Source organism: Pyrus communis, chromosome 16, assembly GCF_963583255.1.
Source record: "Pyrus communis chromosome 16, drPyrComm1.1, whole genome shotgun sequence".
NCBI classification, from domain to species: domain Eukaryota; kingdom Viridiplantae; phylum Streptophyta; class Magnoliopsida; order Rosales; family Rosaceae; genus Pyrus; species Pyrus communis.
In genome coordinates, this window is record NC_084818.1 from 6,698,844 (window position 1) to 6,720,315 (window position 21,472).

The window sequence follows — 21,472 nt, forward strand, 5'->3', positions numbered from 1 at the left end:
ACTACCCGAATCAGATATCGGATTTGACAATTGCTCCCTTGTTTTGAAGTAGTGACCATGTAATCTGATTCTCCTCCATTATTCACGATCGAGCTTAGAACTCCATTTTTAATTATAATTGAAAAAAGATAAAAAACTTAACTTAAAAAATGCATTTGTTTTTCAACATATGTTATTTAATTAATTAACATATGCTTCTTTACTAAAAAAATAGATAAAAAAAAAAGCTTCTTAATTTCATTCTGGCCAAAATCCAATCGTGGAGCTTAGGGAAAAGGATCCAGCGGATCTCTGGAATTCCGTGATCGTGACCGTTCATCGTATATTGTATAAATAGTATCTAACAAAAACTGACCGCACGATATACGATAAATGGTCACGATCACGGAATCCTCGAGATCCCCAGAAAAAGGATCCGACAAAAATCCTTTTCCAGAACTTAGGAGCTAAGTGCGAGAAATTAGTGGCAAATTTCTTGCACTAGATTAAGCTTCATTAAATAGCTAAATACATATGCTGTCCCTCTCATAGTTCCACATTTGCATTTTCCGTGTGCAATTTAATGATTAAAAGTTTAAAACCCTAATTCTAAATTATTAGATCATTTCACAACCACCAGGTCCTTCATTATACATGTAACATAGCAGTATAGCACTTGAACCAAAATATGTGCTAAGAATGTCCAAATTAAAATGGATAAAGATTCGTGCGTATTAAGCACTGCTTTTGGCTTGTGCTTTCCTTTCTTCCTTATCGAATTGATACTAAAATAAAATGCTTTTGGCAACTCCCCTAGTAGTTGCCTGCAGCTGCGCATGCGTGCACACGTATACTACTACAAGTAAGAAATTTTGATTTTTCAGATTGACTTAGATTTTTGACAGAAAATACTCTACACATGAAACCTTTCATGATCTTTGGCTATGTCACTCTCTCTTTTCGTTCTACATGATGAGAGAGATAAAGAGAAAAACTTTTGTGTTATGATGAAAATGGAGAAATAAGAGATACACAACGTGAAAACTTATGGTTTATTTGATAATCATTTTGTTTTTAGGCTATAGTTTTGATTTTTTTTATGCTAGAGATAAATGAAAAAGTACGAAAGAAATGAGGAATTGAAAATGATGAAGATATGTGGTTGGAGAGAGAAATTAAATGAAGATTACATAAAAACAAAATCTTGAAAGTAAAAACAACTTAAAATTGTCTTTTAATATTTGATCTTTCATTTTGTCATTCCATACGCATTTCTTCTCTGCGTTTTATCATTCCTTCAAACCCCCTCCTTTTCATTGTTTCTTTCTCCTACATAATTTTCCTCTGTATATAGCATAAATAAGAAAATACAATTTTGCAAAGAAATAATAAAATGATGATCATTTAATTCTAGGGTCATATAATTTTGGAATTAAATGATTTTTGGTAGGCATGATCTATGAATAATGAATTAAAATATACATTATTCAAATTGTTGAAAAAAATTACAAAGAAAACTACAAAATGTGTCAAAAAAATACCTCTCCTGATCCTAGCCCTATAATGATTTTCCTTTGTATATAGCAACAAAAAAAAAAAAAAAAAAACAAATGAAGACTAAAAGTTAAATGAATTGATTATCAACCTCTTACAAGCCCATGCCTATTTTTGAGCAACTTACTCGAGTCATTTGCACATCATCACATTCTTGTTCTGGTGTGAGATACATGCCGCCGAAGACATCAATTTAAAGAAATTCAGGGAGTGGAAAAGACAAGACTTAAAACTTCGAATTAACATAATCATGCTTAACCAAATATTTCAATTATATCATAATATATAACGGGAAATAACAAACCAAAAAAAAAAAAAAAAAAAATCCAAAAAAATATTATCATCCGGAATGGCCAAACCAACCTTGTGTCATTACTATAAAGCAGCTTGACATTATTCTCAAAACACTTGATCACCACATTAAGCAACAAAGAGATCTTATTCTCCGAGACGCCGCTCTCGCTTACATGGCATACCACGGTGAAAAACCACCATTTGAATCAACAAAAGTTCAGGACAGAAAAATTCAGACAGTATTATACGAAGATATATAAACGTGGTTGTTTGGTTTTCGGTAAGTATGGCAGACTTCAACTGGGAAACTCAATTGGCTCCTTCTGTACCGCTTTGTGTACAATCTCACTTTGTTCCTTCAAATGAACTGTATAGAAACCAGTGGCCGTGGCAGCTGATGGAGCACGGCCAACATATTTGATGTCGTCGAAAGTTCCTCTACCCAGGGACTTCATGGCAGTGCTAAGGCGGGGTGCAATATAGTTGTAGGCGCCCATGTTCATCGGCTCTTCCTGGACCCAAACTATCTCAGCATCTGCAGGGACCAAATAAGGAATGTGTCAACCTCATGATGTCAGCAAAATTTAGCCCCCAGAAAGAACAAAAAACCCCATCACCCTGAGCCTCATAGCATTATATACATCACCAAAAATTTTCGACATTCCATTAATCATTATCTACAGAGTCCAGACTACATACTTGGATATCGCTTCAGCTCTCTCTGGATGAGGTCATACGGGAAAGGGCAAAGCTGTTCCACTCTACAAATTGCGACATCCTTTGCTTCAACCTTTCTTCGCTCTTCATCAAGCTCATAATAGACCTGTACAGGATAGAAGATAGAATAAACATTTTGTCCCTTGTTCAGGTAAAATAATACAACTTACAAATCATAATTATCTACAAGTCAAGTTAATGATCTACTTCTGTCAGGTTTTGCTTTTCATACTAGTCAATTGATTACTTTACTGGAAAAACCATAACGCAATTAGAAGTCAAACAACATGTACATGCATGCATTTGTGTGCTTATATATGGAGGAAAACTAGGAATATAATTACCTTGCCGGAGCACAGGACCAGCCGTCTAATACCCTCCTCCAGATCAGAGTGGTCATTCTGGTCCTTTATGAGGCGCTTAAATCTGGTCCCCTGCTTGTCAAAACCTGGGTGACCTTGCACATCATCAAACTCAGATAGATTTGATTTGCAATCCTTGTGCCGTAACAGGTTTTTAGGAGCCATCACAATAAGAGGCTTGCGGAATTCCCTGTGTAACTGGAAATAAGGAAAAATGTCAGAACATGCAGAAACTCATCACGATGCTGGAAAATATTGATAAATGAAATATTTCCACTCGCCTGACGACGCAGAACATGGAAGTAGTTGGCAGGAGTTGTCACGTTCACAACCTGCCAATTGCATTCCTGAATTTGCTTTCGAAGTGTGGGATCCATCTCAGGTATGACAAAAGGATGGTCATCACTCATCTGTAAAAACATTAGGTAACGGTATTAGTTCAGGATGCATGCCAGACACTACTGTTGCCCAAAGGAAAAAGGGAAGATGGGGGAGGAGTGAACCATATTTGACAAACGAATACCTGAAGAAATCGCTCCAGTCGGGCACTAGAATGTTCAGGGCCCTGGCCATCGTAACCATGAGGAAGCAGCACAACAAGCCCAGTTTGACGAAGCCACTTGGACTCCCCACTACTCAAAAACTGATCAAAGATAACTTGAGCTCCGTTTGCAAAATCACCAAATTGAGCTTCCCAGATCACTAAAGCATTTGGACTCTCCATCGAGTAACCCAATTCAAATCCAAGAACACCAAACTCCGAGAGTGAGCTGTAAATACAAAGACAATTAGCTTGTATAGAAGACGAATTAAATATGTACTATTCAGTGTCGCATAAGCCATGTTGCGCGGTCTGTCAGTCCAACTATCTTTAAGATAGAGTACAGCAGCAAGAGGTGGCAAATTAACACGTTGAGTTGTATAAACCATAAAGAAGCAAGTTTTAGGGGATATGTGGACGATGTTCATGAATAAAAGAAGTAAATCATGGTGTAATGAATACAACATGTATATCAAATAGAATGTTGGGAACTGAAATCGCCCCTAACATGGACTCATGGCCAAACATCACCATTTCTTCTTACATTATACAGTACAGTACAAGGGAATGCTAATGAATCAAATTCTGGATCACTACATTAAAGCACAAGAAAACTCTGGACTGAACCTAACCAAATAAAAAACAATGGTCAAAATCTTCTATGCATTTATAGATATTTTAACAACCAAAAAAACAAGTAAAGGATCCTTGCAGAAGGGAACAGTACAACAAATAATCACGCTTTACCTGTTGCTAACTGTAAACATTTCCTCATCTTGGCCAGCCGTAATATGGTCAAGAGGGCAATACTTTTCCCCAGTTTCCTGGTCGTGAATAACAGAATGCCGATGACTAAATGTACCTCTTTCAACATCCTGACCACTCAGTCGAACATGGTTACCTTCTACTAGTAGTGTAGCAAAGGCAAGTGCTTCCGCCACTGCCCAATCAATTCCTTCACCAGTTGCAATCATTTGTGCACGTTGTTCATACACCTTCTTTACTGCCCTGTGAGGCTTTAAAGTTTCTGGAAGGGCTGTAACTGCTTTGCCAACACTCTTCAAAATCTCTGGTTTTACCCTGTATAGCAGCATATAAAATTCATTAAAAATACAACTAAATAAAATCGGATATTGCGAAAAACGGGTGAAACTGGTAGAAAACAGTGCTCTACCCAGTATTCCGGATACGAGAAATCTGTTCAGGTGACTTATATCCAGACCAATGGGATGAAAGCCAGTCCCTTCTTTGAAGAGTGTAATCCTTGCTAGCCAAGAATTCTTCATTGAGAATTTCATTAACCTTGCTTTGTATCCTTTCAATGTCTTCTTTGGCTACTTGTCCAGACTCTAGAAGTTTGTTCTGGTAGATTGTTAGAGCTGAGGGATGATTCCGAATAACCTGCAAATCCCCAATTAAGTAGGAAAAAAAATCAGAAGTCAGCTTTGCACATCTCAATAGCTGCACCATATAATATACCAGGACACAATAAGGAGAGGACTTTGAGATTTATAATGAAAAAAAGAATTTTTATTCCTTCAGTCAATTAAGAAAATCCAATATTTAATTAATAGAAAATAAGGTCTAACCTTGTACATTTTGGGCTGCGTGAAAGAGGGCTCATCAATCTCATTATGCCCAAATCGACGATAGCACACTAAATCAACCACAACATCAGAATGGAAGGTCTGGCGCCATTCAGCTGCAAGCTCACACACATGAACGACTGCCTCCACATCATCAGCATTTACATGAAAAATAGGGGCATTCAATGCTTTGGCAACATCAGTACAATACTGTGACGATCTTCCAGACATTGGATCAGTTGTGAACGCAACTTGGTTGTTCACCACAATGTGTATAGTCCCACCAGTGGTATAGTTCGGAAGAGCACTTAGATGAAGAGTCTCGTAGACCACACCTTGTCCAGCAAAGCTACCATCTCCATGAATCAAGACACCCATATTCTTGGTCCTGTCTTCATCATTTGAATAATATTGTTTTGCTCTAGTTTTTCCAACAACAACAGGGTCCACTGCTTCCAAGTGACTTGGATTTGCAACCAAAGATAAATGGATTCTCTTCCCACCTCTAGTGGGTCGATCATAAGAGGTTCCCAGGTGATACTTGACATCACCAGTCCCTGTGTAGAGCCCATCTTCATCCACGGGCTTTGTTCCACCACTGAATTCACTAAATATGTGACGCAAAGGTTTCCGAACCACATTACCCAATACATTCAGTCTGCCTCTGTGAGACATTCCAATAACTATGCTCTCAACCCCGAGATCAGCAGACCTATCAAACATCTCCTTCATGCCAGGAATAAGAGTTTCTCCCCCTTCAAGCCCAAACCTCTTTGCCGCTGTCCACTTAGTGGCTAAGAAGTTCTCAAACTGTGTACTCCAAATAAGCCTATCAAGAATAACCTCACGACGCTGCCTATTATATTGCATTGATGTAGGAGTCTCAATCTTGTCTCTCAACCAGTTACATCTCTCACGATCTGCAATGTGCATATACTCATACCCAATGGTCCCACAGTAAGCCTGCTCAAGCCGGGTCAATATGGACCTAAGGGTCTGCACAGGACGGTTCTCAGACAAAAACCCAGCCATCCTCCAGACCCCCAAAAAGAACTCTCTATCAAGATCAGCCTCAGTGAACCCATATAGAGCAGGGTCAAGATCATCAGGGATTTCTCTCTCTTCCAAACCCAAAGGGTCCAATTTAGCTTTCATATGACCATTGACCTGGTATGCCCTCACAAGCAACAACAGACGCATACTCTCTTGAATGGTCTGCCCCGAAATTCCAGGCGAGGTAGAGGCCTGACCCACAAAATTCCTAAAGAAATTGTCCCACGACTCATCAACGCTATTGGGGTCGGCTTCCCAAGCCCTCTGAAGCCCCTCCAAATAAACACTGCTGGTTCCATCTAAGAAACTATCAGTTAGCCTAGAGAGGGGTACAGGTCGTGGAACCGGGGCAGCCTTCGATTTAGGTATTGTGGTGTGAAAGTCTCGGCTTTGGGATGGAAGAACCCGCCTCCTAGCCGCATAGGACCCGCTATTCGATAAACTTCTCCTAATGGCGAGCTTTGCCACGCCAGACCCAGCTCTAAACCACGACATAGCCACCAACCCAATCTATTAATCACAAAAACTTTATCCCAATTCACCTCCCAAAGCTCAGACCTTCCCAATCATACAAAACCCTGATCAAACCAATCAAAAAACAGATAAAATAATTATACTAATTATCACACCTTAATCTACTCATAACACACACTACGAGTTCATGAACTTGGATGATTAGAAAGATCAAGAATTTGATGACATTAAATATATAAAAAGTTAACAAAACCAATCGATAACTATCAATGACCAGTTTGATCAACAGAGAAACGAAACCGTTCCCTGAACTGTATACTTCGTGGACGAGAAGTTTCGTTTTCGTTTCGGTTGCCTCTACAGAAACGGGATTAAACTACCGAAAGATGCGAGCTTGGAATCAATGTAGATTAGGGATTTACCTGGAAGTGGGAGTTGAGTTGAACCAAATCGCTGGGAAGCGACGGTGACTATTCTGAGCTTTTCTGGAAAGCCACCTTATATTTTCCGAGGAAATTTGAGGAATGGTCCTGAATTATGATTGAATTGTGATGTTGGTCCTGAACTAAGGATTCATTACATTTTAGTCCTCAAACTTTATAAAATGCGGGAGCGATAGTCCCTTCCTTCGTAACCAATTCTGTTAAATTCTTACCCGTGTTTGCGAGTGCGAGGGACTCAATGCACTTTTTTGTAGAGGGACCAAATCTAATAAATTTTTTATTGGGGAACAACAGCTATAATTTGATGATAGTTCAGTGACTATTCCTCCAATTTCCTCTTTATCTATTTCCATTTTTTTTTCTTTTTCTGGTCAATTGTCGAAACCAAATCAAATCTTACTTCCTGATTTTTTTTTTAAGGGGATTTTAACGAAAAATTCGCGGTATTATTTACTTTAATAAAAAAATTATATTTTTACACTAAAAAATCAATCCTGCTATTATTCACTTTACCCTTTATTTTGTTCTTATCATTAAAACTCAAAATTTTCAAACCATTTTTCTTAGGTTTCTTTTTTTTTAAATTATTTTATTGCGGGTGTTAAAAGAGGCACAAGTCTGACCTAGCCCAAGAGAAATTAGAACAACAATGAATTCGTTTCATGTAAGTTTTTTTTAAGCCTAATTTTATTTTAACGAACAAGGAATATATAAATTATTTACACACTTTGATGCTTTTTACATTTTTTTTTTCTTCTAACAGTTAGATGAAATAATTCAGAATAGAATTATGAAATAAACGCAAATGGAGAAGAGCAGTAAAAAATTAAAAGCGCGAAAATCATTTTCCCATAAATAATGCCCAACTATTGTTTTGGTTAGCGGGTCCCCAAGATACATTCTTCCTTGTTCTGTTTTGGCTTCCTTTTAGTCTTCCTTCTAACTTTCCTTGATTGGTTCCTTTTTGAAGGGAATTGGATTCCATCCAGATTACTTTTAATTGTTTTATCATATATCGTACGGTTAGAAATTATTTAATTTTTTATTTAAAATTAAATAACAAATAGTATCTGACAAAAATTGATCGTACGATGTACAATGAACGGCTAGGATGTGGGGATCCTATCCGGATTACTTTTAATTGTTTTATCATATATTGTACGGTTAGAAATTATTTAATTTTTTATTTAAAATTAAATAACAAATAGTATCTGACAAAAACTGATCGTACGATGTACAATGAACGGCTAGGATGTGGGGATCCCTAGGATCCCCACAAAATGCATCCGGAGAGGATCCTTTTCCTTTTTGAAGAACCTTGGTGTTTGCTCAAAGTAGTTGCACCATTCAATTCGAATACTGCTAAGCTGACGGGTCATTCCTCCTTAGATGTAAATTATAAGCTGACATTAAAGGTAACTTACATGTAACGAGCGAAGCACATTTCATTCGATACTTTGTAACATTTGTGGTGTATATCAACCCTCATAGAAAGAAGGCATATTATATAATCCATATTTTAGGCCATCTCTAACCGAAATAGCTAAACATAATCTTATCCAGAATTATAACCCTGTAAGAAATTATATTTAAATAAATAGTGTCAGACCATATTTATATATCATCTCCAATTAAATGGGCTAAAACATAGCCCCTTAATAATTTATTATTTTTAAGTTTGCTCTCTCTCTTTTTTTTTTTTTTTTTTTTTTTGGTCAGATGATAGATTTGTTAGATTATATATTAAATTAAAAAGGTGACGGAGTTCAAACCTATGTTCTGGTGCAAAGACAAACTCCTCTTTATCGCTGTGATAGAGGTCAACTTACTTTTTAAGTTTGTTCTTTTGAGCCCACTCTGATGCTTTTTGTTGAAAACATTACGTGGAAACAGTTTTAATCATGCTTTGGTCCATTTCATCCATTGGATTACATGGTGGAGAATGGCAGAATCGGGCTTGGAGGGTGGCTGAAAGTAGCCAGTCCGTTAGCCTTTTGGCTAACTTTTGACCTGGTGAGTTCCACACATTTTTTGCTCAATCCTTCGTTGGAGATGAGTTTTTTACCAAAACGGGTCATTTGTCAGCATATAGCCTTTTAGCCATCTCCATTAGAGATGGCCTTATTAACATTTGGATTACTATGTGTGGGATCTGCATTTACATCTTGTTTATTTTGCAATGACACTAGTCTAAACAACTCTAATTTACGGGAAGGGAGAAACAAAATCGGAAGCAAGTGGATGGGCAAGCTACAGTGGCCAAATTGGCCCAACCCATATATGCTTCATTCCATTTTTATTAGCAGCTTACAGAGCTTTGTTGCTCACTCAAAGCAGCTGCAGCATTCGATACTGCAGCCATAAAAGTCACTTTGCCTATGTACACAGTCTGCTAAATCTGCTGACCTCTCACCCAGATCCGAATTCAGCTTACTGTATTGATTGTAGAAAGGTTCGGGCGTTCGATCGGTTCTTTAATCGTCTAATCAGTATCAGTATATCATAAAGAATGTGGAGAAACAATGACCAATGATAAAAACATGAGATGAATGATGGGTTTACTGCAGAAAGGTAATTCACATTGTTTGAACTTTGAAGACATACTCAATAATATCAGTCAAACTAGGCAAAGTGAACACCTAAAGCTCTATCTTGAAAATAACCTGATTATCTATCTACATCAAGACAGGCAACAAACAGAACCGAAAGATGACGAAAGAGTAGAAGTGTCATTGTAAATTCCAGAATTACGATGAAAAAAAAAACTACTTTTACTACTAATGCAGGTAGTTGAGAGACCTAAGAGAGGCGCCCCCCACGGAGTTATCAAGGTTTACCTCAAATCCACATCACTACAACCAACAGAACCTTCCCTCTTTTTACTAACCGCAGCATGATGAGTTTTGCGCAGCTTGACCATCGGCTCTGTCTTCGTTAATCCTAAGTGTCTGAGGCTGAAACCATCGAAACCAAATGAGTTCATCAACATTTTGAGAGAAGAGTTGGGGGGGCAAGAAAAGGATTCCCACTTTGGGAAGGATGAAAATACCTCAGTGCCCCTAGCATCAGATTCTGCAAGTCTCTGTTTGATATCCCTGGCTATTGAAAAAAAGACCTCCTCCACATTCAGGTTTGTCTTTGCACTCTGCAGAACATTTTCTTTCAATATAAACGGAGCGGAATTGATTATGTAGTCAAAATACCAAAGGCATATTACAACTTACAGTTTCAAAGAACTTGATACCAAACTCATCAGCAAGAGCTTGACCCCTAGACGTCGGCACAGCCTAAGAAAATAGATAATTAAAGCTTGGGCATGCTCGCACACACAAACACATGCAAAAATAGAAGGATAGGGATAGAGCATGCAATTCCTAGCATCCTCATGTGAACCAAATAGGATACTAAACTCATCACAGCTCATCCTTTCTACTTCTTTCACCGGGTTAGAAAGAATAAAAAAAAAAAGAGCATTTCCTGCAAGTGAAAAAATACAAATTACACACCCTTCTGCTTTCATCCATATCAGCTTTGTTTCCCACCAGAATCTTGTTGACATTGACAGAAGCATGCTGCTCAATGTTGCGAATCCAGTTTCTAATGTCTGCACATGAATATACAATTACCCTAAGACGCGCTAGATTGAACTATAAAATTTAGGGAACTTTAACGAAAAGCTCCCAGTACTGTTCACCTTAACGAAAAATCACATTTTTACACTAAAAAGTCAATCCTAGTACTATTCACCTTACCCTTTATTTTGTCCTTGTCGTTAAAATTCAAAGTTTTCAAGTCCCTTCCATTAGTTTTCCTTAAAATTTTACACAAAGATGAAAGAGGTGCCACCGGCGGTTTTAATCATCCACCACCTCAATGAATTAACGGTCAAACTGAAAAGATCTACACCAGTTTAAGCACACCCAAAATGAACCACAAGGTTGAAATGTCTACAACTCTACATCCCAATTTGTTAGAATTTGGATTATTATAACATAAATAGATAAGCAAAATGAACATAAAATCAGCATGCTATCAAAAATTCATATACTGAGGGTAAAGGAAAAACGAGAAGTTACTGTTGAAAGATGACTCATCGGTAACATCATACACCAACAAAATACCCATGGCTCCTCGATAGTAAGCTGCAGAGCATAACATAAATATGTAAGGAAACTCCTGAAGAACAATAAATGAGGACACAATTAAAAATAAATAAAAATCATCTCTAAGAAAGGAACCCCTGCCCCCTGCTCTTCTATTGTCAGCAGCAACTGTCTATTTTCCAATTTAAAATTATCCATCTGTAAAATCTCATACACAAACCTGTTGTAATTGTTCGAAATCGTTCTTGACCAGCTGTATCCCAGATTTGCAATTTAATCCGTTTGCCATCATGCTCGATTGTTCTTATCTTGAAATCAATCCTGTCAACAAAGGACTATCTAAGAGATGCTAAACAAAGATGAATCTTCATCAAGAAAACACAACGTAATAGTTCCTTATGACATATTTCTACAGCAGCTTTAAGCAGTAGCTAATGACCATGTCCTAACCGACTTAATATATTGGTTCATAAAACTTGTTCACTTGCTAAAGTTTCCAGATACAAAAATTGAAACAGTTTTTACGGATACAAACCCAATAGTGGTGATAAAACTTGTTGTGAAGGAGCCGTCAGAGAAACGCAAAAGCAGACAACTCTTGCCAACACCTGAAATTACAGCAGAAATGTTTTTATATTTTAAAACCAAGAAGTTTATAAGCGAAACAAAAAATATCTCCCAAATAAAGACCAATTTACATCCTTTTTTTTAATACATAAGATCCAGGACACCATCCAAACAAATCAAATCCTTCTTTGTGTCTCAAAGCAACTTCAAAAGCAATAATCCCAACTGAAGCCAAAACCATGAGCCCCAGCACAGCTCTTATTTATCCTTTATGCAGTTATTCACATCAAGTATTAACAAGAGGTTAAAAAGCTCTTCAACCCCCGAAAGACAGTACAATGCACATATGGTCATTGTTCGTACTCGCACTCACTCTCTTGTTATTTTTGATCAGGAACACCTTGTAATTCATACCGAGTCAGATTAGAGTCGGATATTACTCTTGCATTCTGTTTTCATTTCGATACCTAAAAAAGTTTTGTAGAAATATGATTATACTCACTCTCTTAGTCTTCATCAAACCCAAAACTGGATCTTTCATACAAAACCATCTAATTACACACACATACAGGTCCCTAAAACACTAAATTTATCAAAAATTGCAAGCATTCAAAATTTCAAACTTGACACAACTAAATATCACCCTACACCCACTATTTTGCAACAGAAAATACTTCCAAAAAAGACTTTTTAATTTTCGTTTGAAGTACATTGCCCACCAGAAATACCAAAGTAAAGCAAAACCACGTTAGATCTCAAAAAGTTCAAATTCCAATTCTCAAATTCCATAATTTTATCGGGAACCAAACAGAAACGATGGCTAACCACTGTCCCCAATGAGGAGAAGCTTGATGAGATAATCGTAATCGGTCCGACCCCTTGCCGGTTGCGCAGTCGCCATGGATTGATTGATTCTAACACCGACCCCTAATTCCAAATCCAAACCACTCTCTGCAACCCAAATTTCACAACCAAAAAATCAACAAAAAAACAAAATCTAAGGAACTGCAGGAGATCGCAGAGGAGAGAGAGAGAGAGAGAGAGAGAGAGAGAGAGAGAGAGAGAGGAGATAAACCTTTCGAAGAAGCTTAAAGCGGGCGGTCGTCGGCGACGCAAAAACGATCCAATATTTTTGGGACGACGTCGGGTTACAGAAATTTGAGTTCTTGGGCTGTCCCTGTATACTACGCGGGTCACTCGCCACTGTATGGGACCGCACTGTATCTCCCTGCACCCGCCTTCACTTGATATTTTCCCGGTTTTTCTTTTGCGAGTAAAAATCTAAAATTCTTTGCTATTTATTGGTGTGCCACCAAATAAAAATTCTAAGGGCTGAATTCGATAGTAACGTTATGAGAGGGTATTCAGAAGATAACTTCAACGATAAGAAAATTAGACTTGAAACTCGAAGCTCATTAGAAATTACTCAAAATTAAAAGTTACATCAACCGCTAGTAGCAAATGCATTCTAGTAGAACTCTCCTTGATATCTCAGCTTTATCCTTTTGGTGATTGCAGAGATTGATAAGTACAAATACATAAAATATCTATCATCTTCTATATGGAGCAAAAATTGTATTCCAATTTATCTTTGGAAATTGGATGACCACTAAAATTAAAAAGTGAGGTTACCCACACGTAATAGAATACAACAATCGGTAAGAGAATAAAACACTAATTAGAGTCAGAGTGAAAATATCATACACATATATGTATGCTAATTTGAATGAAATGATGCGGATTTCAATGATTGGATTATTACAAATATTAATTAACATACCTATTTTCTATTGATAACATATTTAATTTGTAAATTTAATTTAAAATTTTGATCTTTTCAGCATTATCTTTAAGATAATGGATTAGTATCCGGTTCGAGTTTTTTGAATTGATAATTAATCCAACAAAAAGAAAATGATTTTGGCAAACTTTTGGTTTTTTGAGGTTCTGTATGTTTCGTATTAGGCCCCTAAGGCCCCAAGTTATTTTGGGCCATAACACCTTTACAAGCCCAAATACTCACATACCTAGGCAATTTAATAATTTATTACTTTACTTCTCAATGGTGCATGTTAACTCCCAAATTTAAAGAAAATAATTTTATGATCCGATAAGAAAGAGTTAAAAGAAATTTTACACACTTTTGCAAGTGTGTGATTGCAAATATTTGAAGTATTATATAACGAGAGGTTTGGCTTTCCACGAACTAACGTAGGCAAAAGTCATATTTATCGAATCAAATGATAAAAATTAATATTTAATGAGATGTATCTGATTTAAGCTGAAATCGTCTAAGACTTTTGACAGAGACAGTTTAAGCGTCAGCTCTTGCCCTAAGCGCTTCACGATGCCAGTTTAGGAAGAAAGTTATAGCTAATAAAAACTAATAAATAACACTTTTTAACCTCCAACCTCGTACACTATTAGAACAGCAAAAAAGATTTGAAGGCTAGATTTCGTCTTTAACCCATGACCCTTACACACCCCAATAGACAGGGTCTAAAAGTTCAATTTAGAATATTTGAAAGCCAACAAAAAAACAAATGAAAAAAAAATTGGAAAGTAAGAGAAAAGGTAGATGGGAAGGAACACAAAAAGTTGTGCTTGGAGTATATCCTGAGAAGATACCCTACCCACACCTTCCCTTCACCTACAAAACGTCATAACGCGCCCATGTTTTATAACCTTTCCAACATGAAGAGCTCTTGAACACCATCATCATCCACCTTCTTGCTTCTCCAACTTCTTCGTCCTCGGCGCCTCGTTGCCAATGGAAGTCGGGAGTGGCGGCGGAGATACCATTGGTGGTGGTCGAGTTGGTGGTGACCATGGTGTTGCTACTACCAACGAAGATGACGCAGACGACGACGAAAAAGCTAATTGAAATTTGAAAGTCATGTTGGATGGCTTTGATGGTAGCTAGGGCAACTACAGATCTTTGGCAGTATCCGCAATCTTTTATCTTTGTGTTGTTTTCCGATTTAAGCGTGACATCCTTCCTCAGGGGCCATGCTAATCGTGTTGTTGTTAACTTTAATATCATGCTTCAAAAACCAGTACTACTTATGCCACCACCAGTTCCACTACTGCTAGGTCAAGGGGGGACAGTCCTCCAGTATTGGCGTTAATAAAATCCCTGCTGGTTTATGTAGTCTCTTGTTCTCAAACATCACATTTTTCTTTTTTATCTCGGTAATCTGAACATACGATAATCGATAAGATATTCTCTAAGTCATTCTGCACTTCACCGATGCATGAAAATAAAGAAAAAACGGAGAGCATAATATTTTAAAGTGCTAGTAACAGTGCCGTCCATTAACCATGCATGATTTTTATTGTGGGATTTAGTAGATCCACGTGGGCCATTAAAGCACTTAGGAGTCCATTTTGTATGGTTTTAATGATTCTCTATCTTTCATCAATAGCTTGAAGAAAAATTAGAACATAATCCACTCAACCACTTCAGACTCGTTTGTACTCTTCACCGTTTGAAGACCTATAATCTTGTCGATTTCAAAACTATCCAATTAATTCGAATTTAGTGTTATTGCCCAATGCCAATCCATTTCCTCAATTTTGATAGAGGAATGGAGGGTTTACGAATTACGAACGTGCTTATTAAGCAAGATCGTTTTTTTTTTTTTAACAAACGATATTATTTGCATCAACAAAGAAGGGGTGAGCTTAACCTCATAATAGGCTAGCAATAATGTTGTTCAAACTTGCTTTTAGCGAGAATCAAACCTAAAACCTCTCACTTACAAATGAAGAACACTCGCGGTTTCATAACTAATCTTCCTTTCTCCTCAAGTGACTTAAGTCGCAGATTACCGACCAACAGATGGATATTAATTTGAAAGAGTACAAGATGCAAGCTCAAGTCCATTTTTAGAACCATGCCGAGCATAAAGCATTAAAAAGCTAACACCGCATCTTTCATAACAACCAACTTTCATCCATTCGTTATTCAAAGAAAAACAAACAATGCAAAAGCATTACTTGATTGAAGCCAAAATTTGGATTCCATAAGATAAAGAGTAAAGCAAATAACGTTTCAGTAACCTCTATCAGCATCCAAAACAAACACAATTTGAAACATAGAAGTATCCTACGATGTTCAAAAGTACACCCCAAAGCTCCTCTCAGAAACAGGAAAACTCAATTCTCATTCCTTGAAGCTTTGCCTAGTAAAAGAAACCAAGCACTTTACCACCGACATTCTTTCTTCTAGCCTCCTCGTGGTCCATAATGCCAGCAGATGTTGTCAGCACAATGTATCCAAACTGCAAGTTCAACCAAACATCCGTAAGCTTACGTGGATAAGAAATACAACACAATGCATAACATTTGATGAAGCAGAAAAAAACGAGAATTCAAAGTTCATCTGACACAAAAGATCTGATATGATACATGAAGCACATTACAGGAAATCTCAAACAGGAGCCAGCTGAAAAGCTAGACCAATCACCATTGACATGATCAATAATATATAATCTTGCCAATAACATTTTTTTACAATTTTTTTTTGCTCAAAATAGACGAGTTATAAATCCAAACTATATACGTTTCCTCAGAAGAATCGACTAAGACATATGTCCTGTTTCTAGGCTTGAAATAGCTAACTGATAAAATAGGGCTAACCTGTCTAGAGGGAAGCAACCTTGCAGTCCATCCCTCAATCTCCTTAACGCCAACATCAAAACGAGGGCTGATAACCCCACACTTGTTAAGCCTTCCATTCAGCTCGACCACAATTTTACCAGCCCTGTGATCATCAACATACTCAAACTCGCCAATGTATCCTACATAGCAAAACCAAAAATATTACCATCCATACATCCAGCAAAATAACGACTCACATAGAAACTTTGAAACGACAAAAAATGATGCCTAGCTTTAACTGACAGATGCATACCATGCTTTTGCATCACCAAAAGAAACTTGACGATGACCTTGGATGATGGTCTGATCATGACCTGGCGCTTGCCCCTTTTCTCAGCATTGTACATGCTCTTAAGAGCATCATTCAGAACGCTAACTCTCATTGTCGCTTTTGCATTTCAGAAAAGATAATCCAATATAAGTTCATCAGAGCTATTGCACGCAAGTCAATAAGTACAAAACCACCAAACAAAAACATAATACAAAAGCCATTCACTAGTCAAATCTTACACTCTAAGCAACGTGTTATAAAAGCAAAATGAAAACCCGCAACGGTAGTTCGATCCCTTTCTCCAATTCTAGCTCTGTCAAACATATTAATCTAGATTCAACAATTATCACACTTGTTCAAAGCCCCTAATTTATAAAAACCCAATTCCAGGATCATTTATTCCCACCATAATCAAGTAAAAAACAAACATTTGACCAACTTAAGCAAAAAAATTAACAGCATTTCAATCCAAGCACACCAAAACAAAACGTATTCCAAATCAAATTAACAAAATCAAGATCCAAAAGACCAAGATGCCGAAATCAACCTCAAAAAATAATTAAAAAGGACGAAACTTGAACAAATAAGAGACTGAAAGCAAACCCTAATCGAAACAATTTCAAAAAATTAATGGAAATTATGAAATTTTGGACTGAAAAATCACGTACCAGAAGAGATGCGCAGTATCAGCAGAGGCGCCTCCGAGAGAGCTAGGGTTTCTAGGGCTTAAGAGAGGACGAGTGAAGTGAACCCGAGCAATTATATTTGGTGGGAATGAGGGATCGATGACCGAATTGCCCTTACGGACCCTACTTTGGTCCAGTGCGTCGTAGTTTTCTTTCGGGTCGAATTTGTTTGTTTAGGCCCATTGGATCCAAACTTTGAAGCTCAGCCCTGAGTCATGCAGCCCAAATTAAAAGCTTCCCAGTAAATTGGGCTTTTGAATAGTATGTTCATTATGGTATGATGTAGGGCAATCCAACATTTGATAATCGTTTAGTTTCCAGCTTATTTGACAATATGTGAGTCATATCAGTTGTTCAGAGTAGTGCGGTCGCCCCTTACATTCAAATTCGAAGCAAAACTAAAGTAGTTTTTTCTTTTGGCAAATTCGAAGCAAAACTAAAGTAGTTTAGAATTTGGAAAAGAAAAAAAAGTCAAATATGTAGCTTCTATCATATGGTTGGGCAAATGTCACATTGAAATGGATGATAGTAAAATGAGACGTTAACTTTATCACAGTAAAAGAGAGCTACTATTGACACTATAAAAATGTCAATCTTCACTTCTATATAGAAAAAGTTAGGATGACATTTTTTCACTTAACAAAATGAGTTCTCTAAATATATAGACAATGAAATGATGATTCAGACACTCAAAAGAGATTCAAACAAAGAAATATGAGTGCATAAAGTAAACACTAATAATTGTTTGAACTACAAGATCCTTGCTATAATAGTGTACCTTATGTGTGCATTGTTAGAATATGAGTATGATTCTTACAAGTATTGGGATAATTAACATTGTTATAAAGAAGTCTTAATCATATCAGCGAGAGGTAATCCTATTTGTATTGGGATATATATTGAGAACTCTTGTATTTGCATATATATATATATAGAACTCATACTTGTGTATGGAATGTAGTGTTGTATTCCTTATAGAATTGTAATAGGGCAATCTGTGTATTTAGTATATAAACACAAGCTCCTGTTCTCACAAATAATGCTCTCACTTTTGAACCAATAACCTATTCTTAGGAGAGCATTGAGATTTGCAGAGAAGAGAAGGCTTTGACGGGTATGGAAATGGCTTCTACATCAATGATATGTCGGCAGGTCAGTTTATTGTCATATATGATTTATTCCTTGTTCTTCATATGTTAGTCAATACTGTAATTTAATTGCTTGATCTTTTGGTTCATGGGATGAGGCTTATGTTGTTCTAGTTGTCTCGAACTCATTCTTACATGCATTCCCATCAACATTTCCTTTAATATAGAGGCCTGCAGATAATTATCACAAACATAATGATATGATTGATCATATGGATACCAAGAGAGAGTCGACTGAGTCACTGAGGGGTGGATTTGGGGATTGACTTCCATAATAAAATAGACCTAAGGTCATAATAATAATAATATTATTATTATTACTTACATGGAGGAATTCGTTTAATCTTGTATTTTGATAGTGGACCATGCATAATTTAATAGTTAAGCAGAAGACTAATTAACATAATTTATATATTAATTTGCATGGGGGAAGACTCGTTCGTCTAAACATCGAGAAGCTATTTATACCGATGAATTCCAATTTATTTTCAAGGTCGAATACAAAACCTAAATGACAATCTCCAGCTTTGACTTCCAGATTTTCAACCTGGTCAGTCAACCCCAATGTTTAAAATAAAACTATCCTGCAGCTTTTATTTATTTTTATAATCTACTAAACTAATGTTCACGTGTTCTGATTCTGTCTCTCAAATAACAACACAAGTGTAGGGTTTGATTTGCAGCAGTCACAGGACTCAACCATGCGATATAATTCTAAAGAGTTTCCAACTTAACTACATCAGATTAAACGCTGACACATGGCACTATATGAATGTTTTGCAGATTGTTAATATTTGCTAGACACCAAATTAGGAGAGGTTGACTTAGTTTTTTGTTTATTAAGATTGTAGGAGAATAAAAACATATAACCTTGCAGGAGAATAAAAGCATATAAAACCATAACATGTAGTGGTTTTAGGATGACAACAGTTCTCTACCTTTGTTTAGTCATGTTTATATTACGATTAATGTTAGAGAGATTACATTTGTAGACAAAATTTTGTAAAATAAATTACATGAAAGTTGATGATTAGATTATTACTTAAACGTTGATAAACGTGCTCATTTTTATTGACGACATATCATTTAGTTTGTCAGAATTAGTCTCCTCAGCATTATCCTTATCTCACATTACTATCAAAATGAGCCTCCACTGAAATGAAATTAGGTCTAAATTATAAGGCCCAATACTAAAATGGGGAGTATCTTGTCAATAACGTATTAAGAGTATTCTAAATAACAATTCTCGTTTCTTACATGTTATGTTAGACTGTAAAATTCGTTTGAGACTCGATAATCAATGTGTAAAATAAACACAACAACCAAAAGACATACTCTTTGTTCTTTTAATCCCCGACTTCTCGTAAACGCTTCTGATTAAAAGTTTGATAAGCCAAAAAATATTAACAATCTCATCGAGCATATTTCTTAATATTATATTATGTAACATTGTTTTCTGAACTATATTATTAATGGAGATAGGATAATTAACAATTATAACACCTAGGACGGTCCGAGAATGACCAACCAAACAAGAAAAAGAGATGGTGATTAATTATTGTTAATTCATTTGCATCATGCTATTGGACATTGGTCAACTAACTTTCAACCCAATTTTGCGAAAAGGTCAAAATTAAGCTTTGTTAACAAGTGGAATCAAGTTAATAAGACCAGGCACAGAAGACAAATTAATATATAGTCTAATTCTTTCAACGAATATGTTTGGTAATAATATGGAGACCAAAATTTTAATCTAAATTTGCAAACCAAATGATATGTCACTAATAGGAAATAAGCATGTTAATCAATGTTTAAGTAATAATCTAATCATCAACAAACACATCATTTGATTTGCAAACTTAGTTTAAAAATGTGATCTTCTTAGCATTATCCTTTTCATAGCAAAGTGATGGAATTAAATGTCTGGTCCATGTATTTTACTCTATCGGCCAGTTTACTCCCTGTGTTTTTAATTTGGCCAAATTGGTCCCCATATTTACATTCGTTAGCCAATTCAAGAAAATCCGTTAAAGCACCATTAAAATTGCCACCTGCTTGGCAGGTGAGAGGATAAAAACGTAATTTTATTTGTACACATGAACCTACCGCAATATACCATGCCTATCTTTGAAAATTGACGATTCATTTCCATTCACTTGAATACTAAGCAATTTAGGGTTTCAACATCTATTTGGTTGGAATCCAATGATTGTGGGGTTGCCGACTGAGCTTTTGGTGGCTACTCTAGAGATTGGTTGAAAAGAGGGATCCAAACATGTGGGCTAGGCATAGGTTCTGTTCAAACATCAAGTGTGACGTTGTTGAACTCAGTCGGCAATCCCATAATCTCTAGATTTCTGATCAAATGGATGTTAAAACCCTAAATCGTTAGTATTCAAGTGAATTGAAACGAATCATCAATTTCCAAATATAGGCATCGTATATTGTGTATGTTTAGTGGGGGTACAATAAAGTTATGTTTTTGTCTTCTCACGTGCCAATTTTAGCGGTTCTTTAACCGATTGTCTTGAATTGGCTAACGGATGTAAACACGGGAACCAATTTGGCCAAATTGAAAACACAATGACTAAATTAACCGGTATAGTAAAACACAGGGACCATTTTGACATTTAAGCCTATTAATTTTACAGGAAGGGCCGGGAGAAAATACATATTATAGTATGTAGATTAGTAACATTATATGTGACAGAGTGACAATCATACTGAAAAACTGATTAGTAACATTACGTGACAGTGTAACAGACATGCCAAAAAGCTATTCCAAAAAAGTAAAATGCCTTTCACTTTCAAATTGTTTGGAACTTTTGTATTTCCTAAGAACGTCTCCAAATTCTAATATTAATGCAAATACCAAATGATATAATTACCCAAACATTCTGATTGACTAGCCTTGGCTTATTCATGATGTTTTAATTAAGAAGCCTTATATTTTTTTTGTTTTTTCTCACTTATAAGTTACAGATTCAATTTCATAAGTAATACTAGCTGAAACAATGAACTCAATAGAGTAC

The 21,472-nt window shown here is 36.4% G+C and overlaps 3 protein-coding genes across 3 annotated transcripts; all 3 read right to left on the reverse strand.

Moving 5' to 3' along the window:
• Nucleotides 1–1,883: 1,883 nt before the first annotated feature.
• On the reverse strand, nucleotides 1,884–7,123 carry LOC137720213 (uncharacterized). The gene is made up of 9 exons (XM_068459252.1): nucleotides 6,983–7,123; nucleotides 5,037–6,664; nucleotides 4,622–4,848; nucleotides 4,195–4,527; nucleotides 3,430–3,676; nucleotides 3,188–3,316; nucleotides 2,889–3,104; nucleotides 2,527–2,650; nucleotides 1,884–2,362 (listed from the first exon to the last, which is right to left on the reverse strand). The coding sequence occupies exons 2-9, from the start codon at nucleotides 6,579–6,581 to the stop codon at nucleotides 2,124–2,126; spliced, it is 3,060 nt and encodes a 1,019-aa protein (XP_068315353.1). The 5' UTR covers nucleotides 6,582–6,664; nucleotides 6,983–7,123; the 3' UTR covers nucleotides 1,884–2,123.
• A 2,421-nt stretch (nucleotides 7,124–9,544) lies between these two features.
• On the reverse strand, nucleotides 9,545–13,007 carry LOC137720644 (ras-related protein RABE1a-like). The gene is made up of 9 exons (XM_068459733.1): nucleotides 12,749–13,007; nucleotides 12,499–12,624; nucleotides 11,642–11,714; nucleotides 11,327–11,427; nucleotides 11,080–11,145; nucleotides 10,510–10,607; nucleotides 10,228–10,290; nucleotides 10,053–10,148; nucleotides 9,545–9,957 (listed from the first exon to the last, which is right to left on the reverse strand). The coding sequence occupies exons 2-9, from the start codon at nucleotides 12,572–12,574 to the stop codon at nucleotides 9,886–9,888; spliced, it is 645 nt and encodes a 214-aa protein (XP_068315834.1). The 5' UTR covers nucleotides 12,575–12,624; nucleotides 12,749–13,007; the 3' UTR covers nucleotides 9,545–9,885.
• Nucleotides 13,008–15,656: 2,649 nt separating this feature from the next.
• LOC137720276 (small ribosomal subunit protein uS8z/uS8w-like) lies at nucleotides 15,657–17,367 on the reverse strand. The gene is made up of 4 exons (XM_068459322.1): nucleotides 17,275–17,367; nucleotides 16,589–16,723; nucleotides 16,315–16,475; nucleotides 15,657–15,956 (listed from the first exon to the last, which is right to left on the reverse strand). The coding sequence occupies exons 2-4, from the start codon at nucleotides 16,716–16,718 to the stop codon at nucleotides 15,858–15,860; spliced, it is 390 nt and encodes a 129-aa protein (XP_068315423.1). The 5' UTR covers nucleotides 16,719–16,723; nucleotides 17,275–17,367; the 3' UTR covers nucleotides 15,657–15,857.
• Nucleotides 17,368–21,472: the final 4,105 nt, after the last annotated feature.

Excerpts from the sequence above, each read along its gene's own strand:
- LOC137720213 (XM_068459252.1), bottom strand. The coding sequence starts at position 6,581 with ATGTCGTGGTTTAGAGCTGGGTCTGGCGTGGCAAAGCTCGCCATTAGG. Across the intron at positions 3,317-3,429 it reads GACTGGAGCGATTTCTTCAG|ATGAGTGATGACCATCCTTT; the intron begins GTATTCGTTTGT and ends ATGTTTTTACAG. Across the intron at positions 2,651-2,888 it reads TGGTCCTGTGCTCCGGCAAG|GTCTATTATGAGCTTGATGA; the intron begins GTAATTATATTC and ends TATCCTGTACAG.
- LOC137720644 (XM_068459733.1), bottom strand. The coding sequence starts at position 12,574 with ATGGCGACTGCGCAACCGGCAAGGGGTCGGACCGATTACGATTATCTC. Across the intron at positions 10,608-11,079 it reads CGATGAGTCATCTTTCAACA|ACATTAGAAACTGGATTCGC; the intron begins GTAACTTCTCGT and ends ATTCATGTGCAG. Across the intron at positions 10,291-10,509 it reads ATATGGATGAAAGCAGAAGG|GCTGTGCCGACGTCTAGGGG; the intron begins GTGTGTAATTTG and ends CTATTTTCTTAG.
- LOC137720276 (XM_068459322.1), bottom strand. The coding sequence starts at position 16,718 with ATGAGAGTTAGCGTTCTGAATGATGCTCTTAAGAGCATGTACAATGCT. Across the intron at positions 16,476-16,588 it reads TTTGGTGATGCAAAAGCATG|GATACATTGGCGAGTTTGAG; the intron begins GTATGCATCTGT and ends TTTGCTATGTAG. Across the intron at positions 15,957-16,314 it reads GGTTGCTTCCCTCTAGACAG|TTTGGATACATTGTGCTGAC; the intron begins GTTAGCCCTATT and ends TTGAACTTGCAG.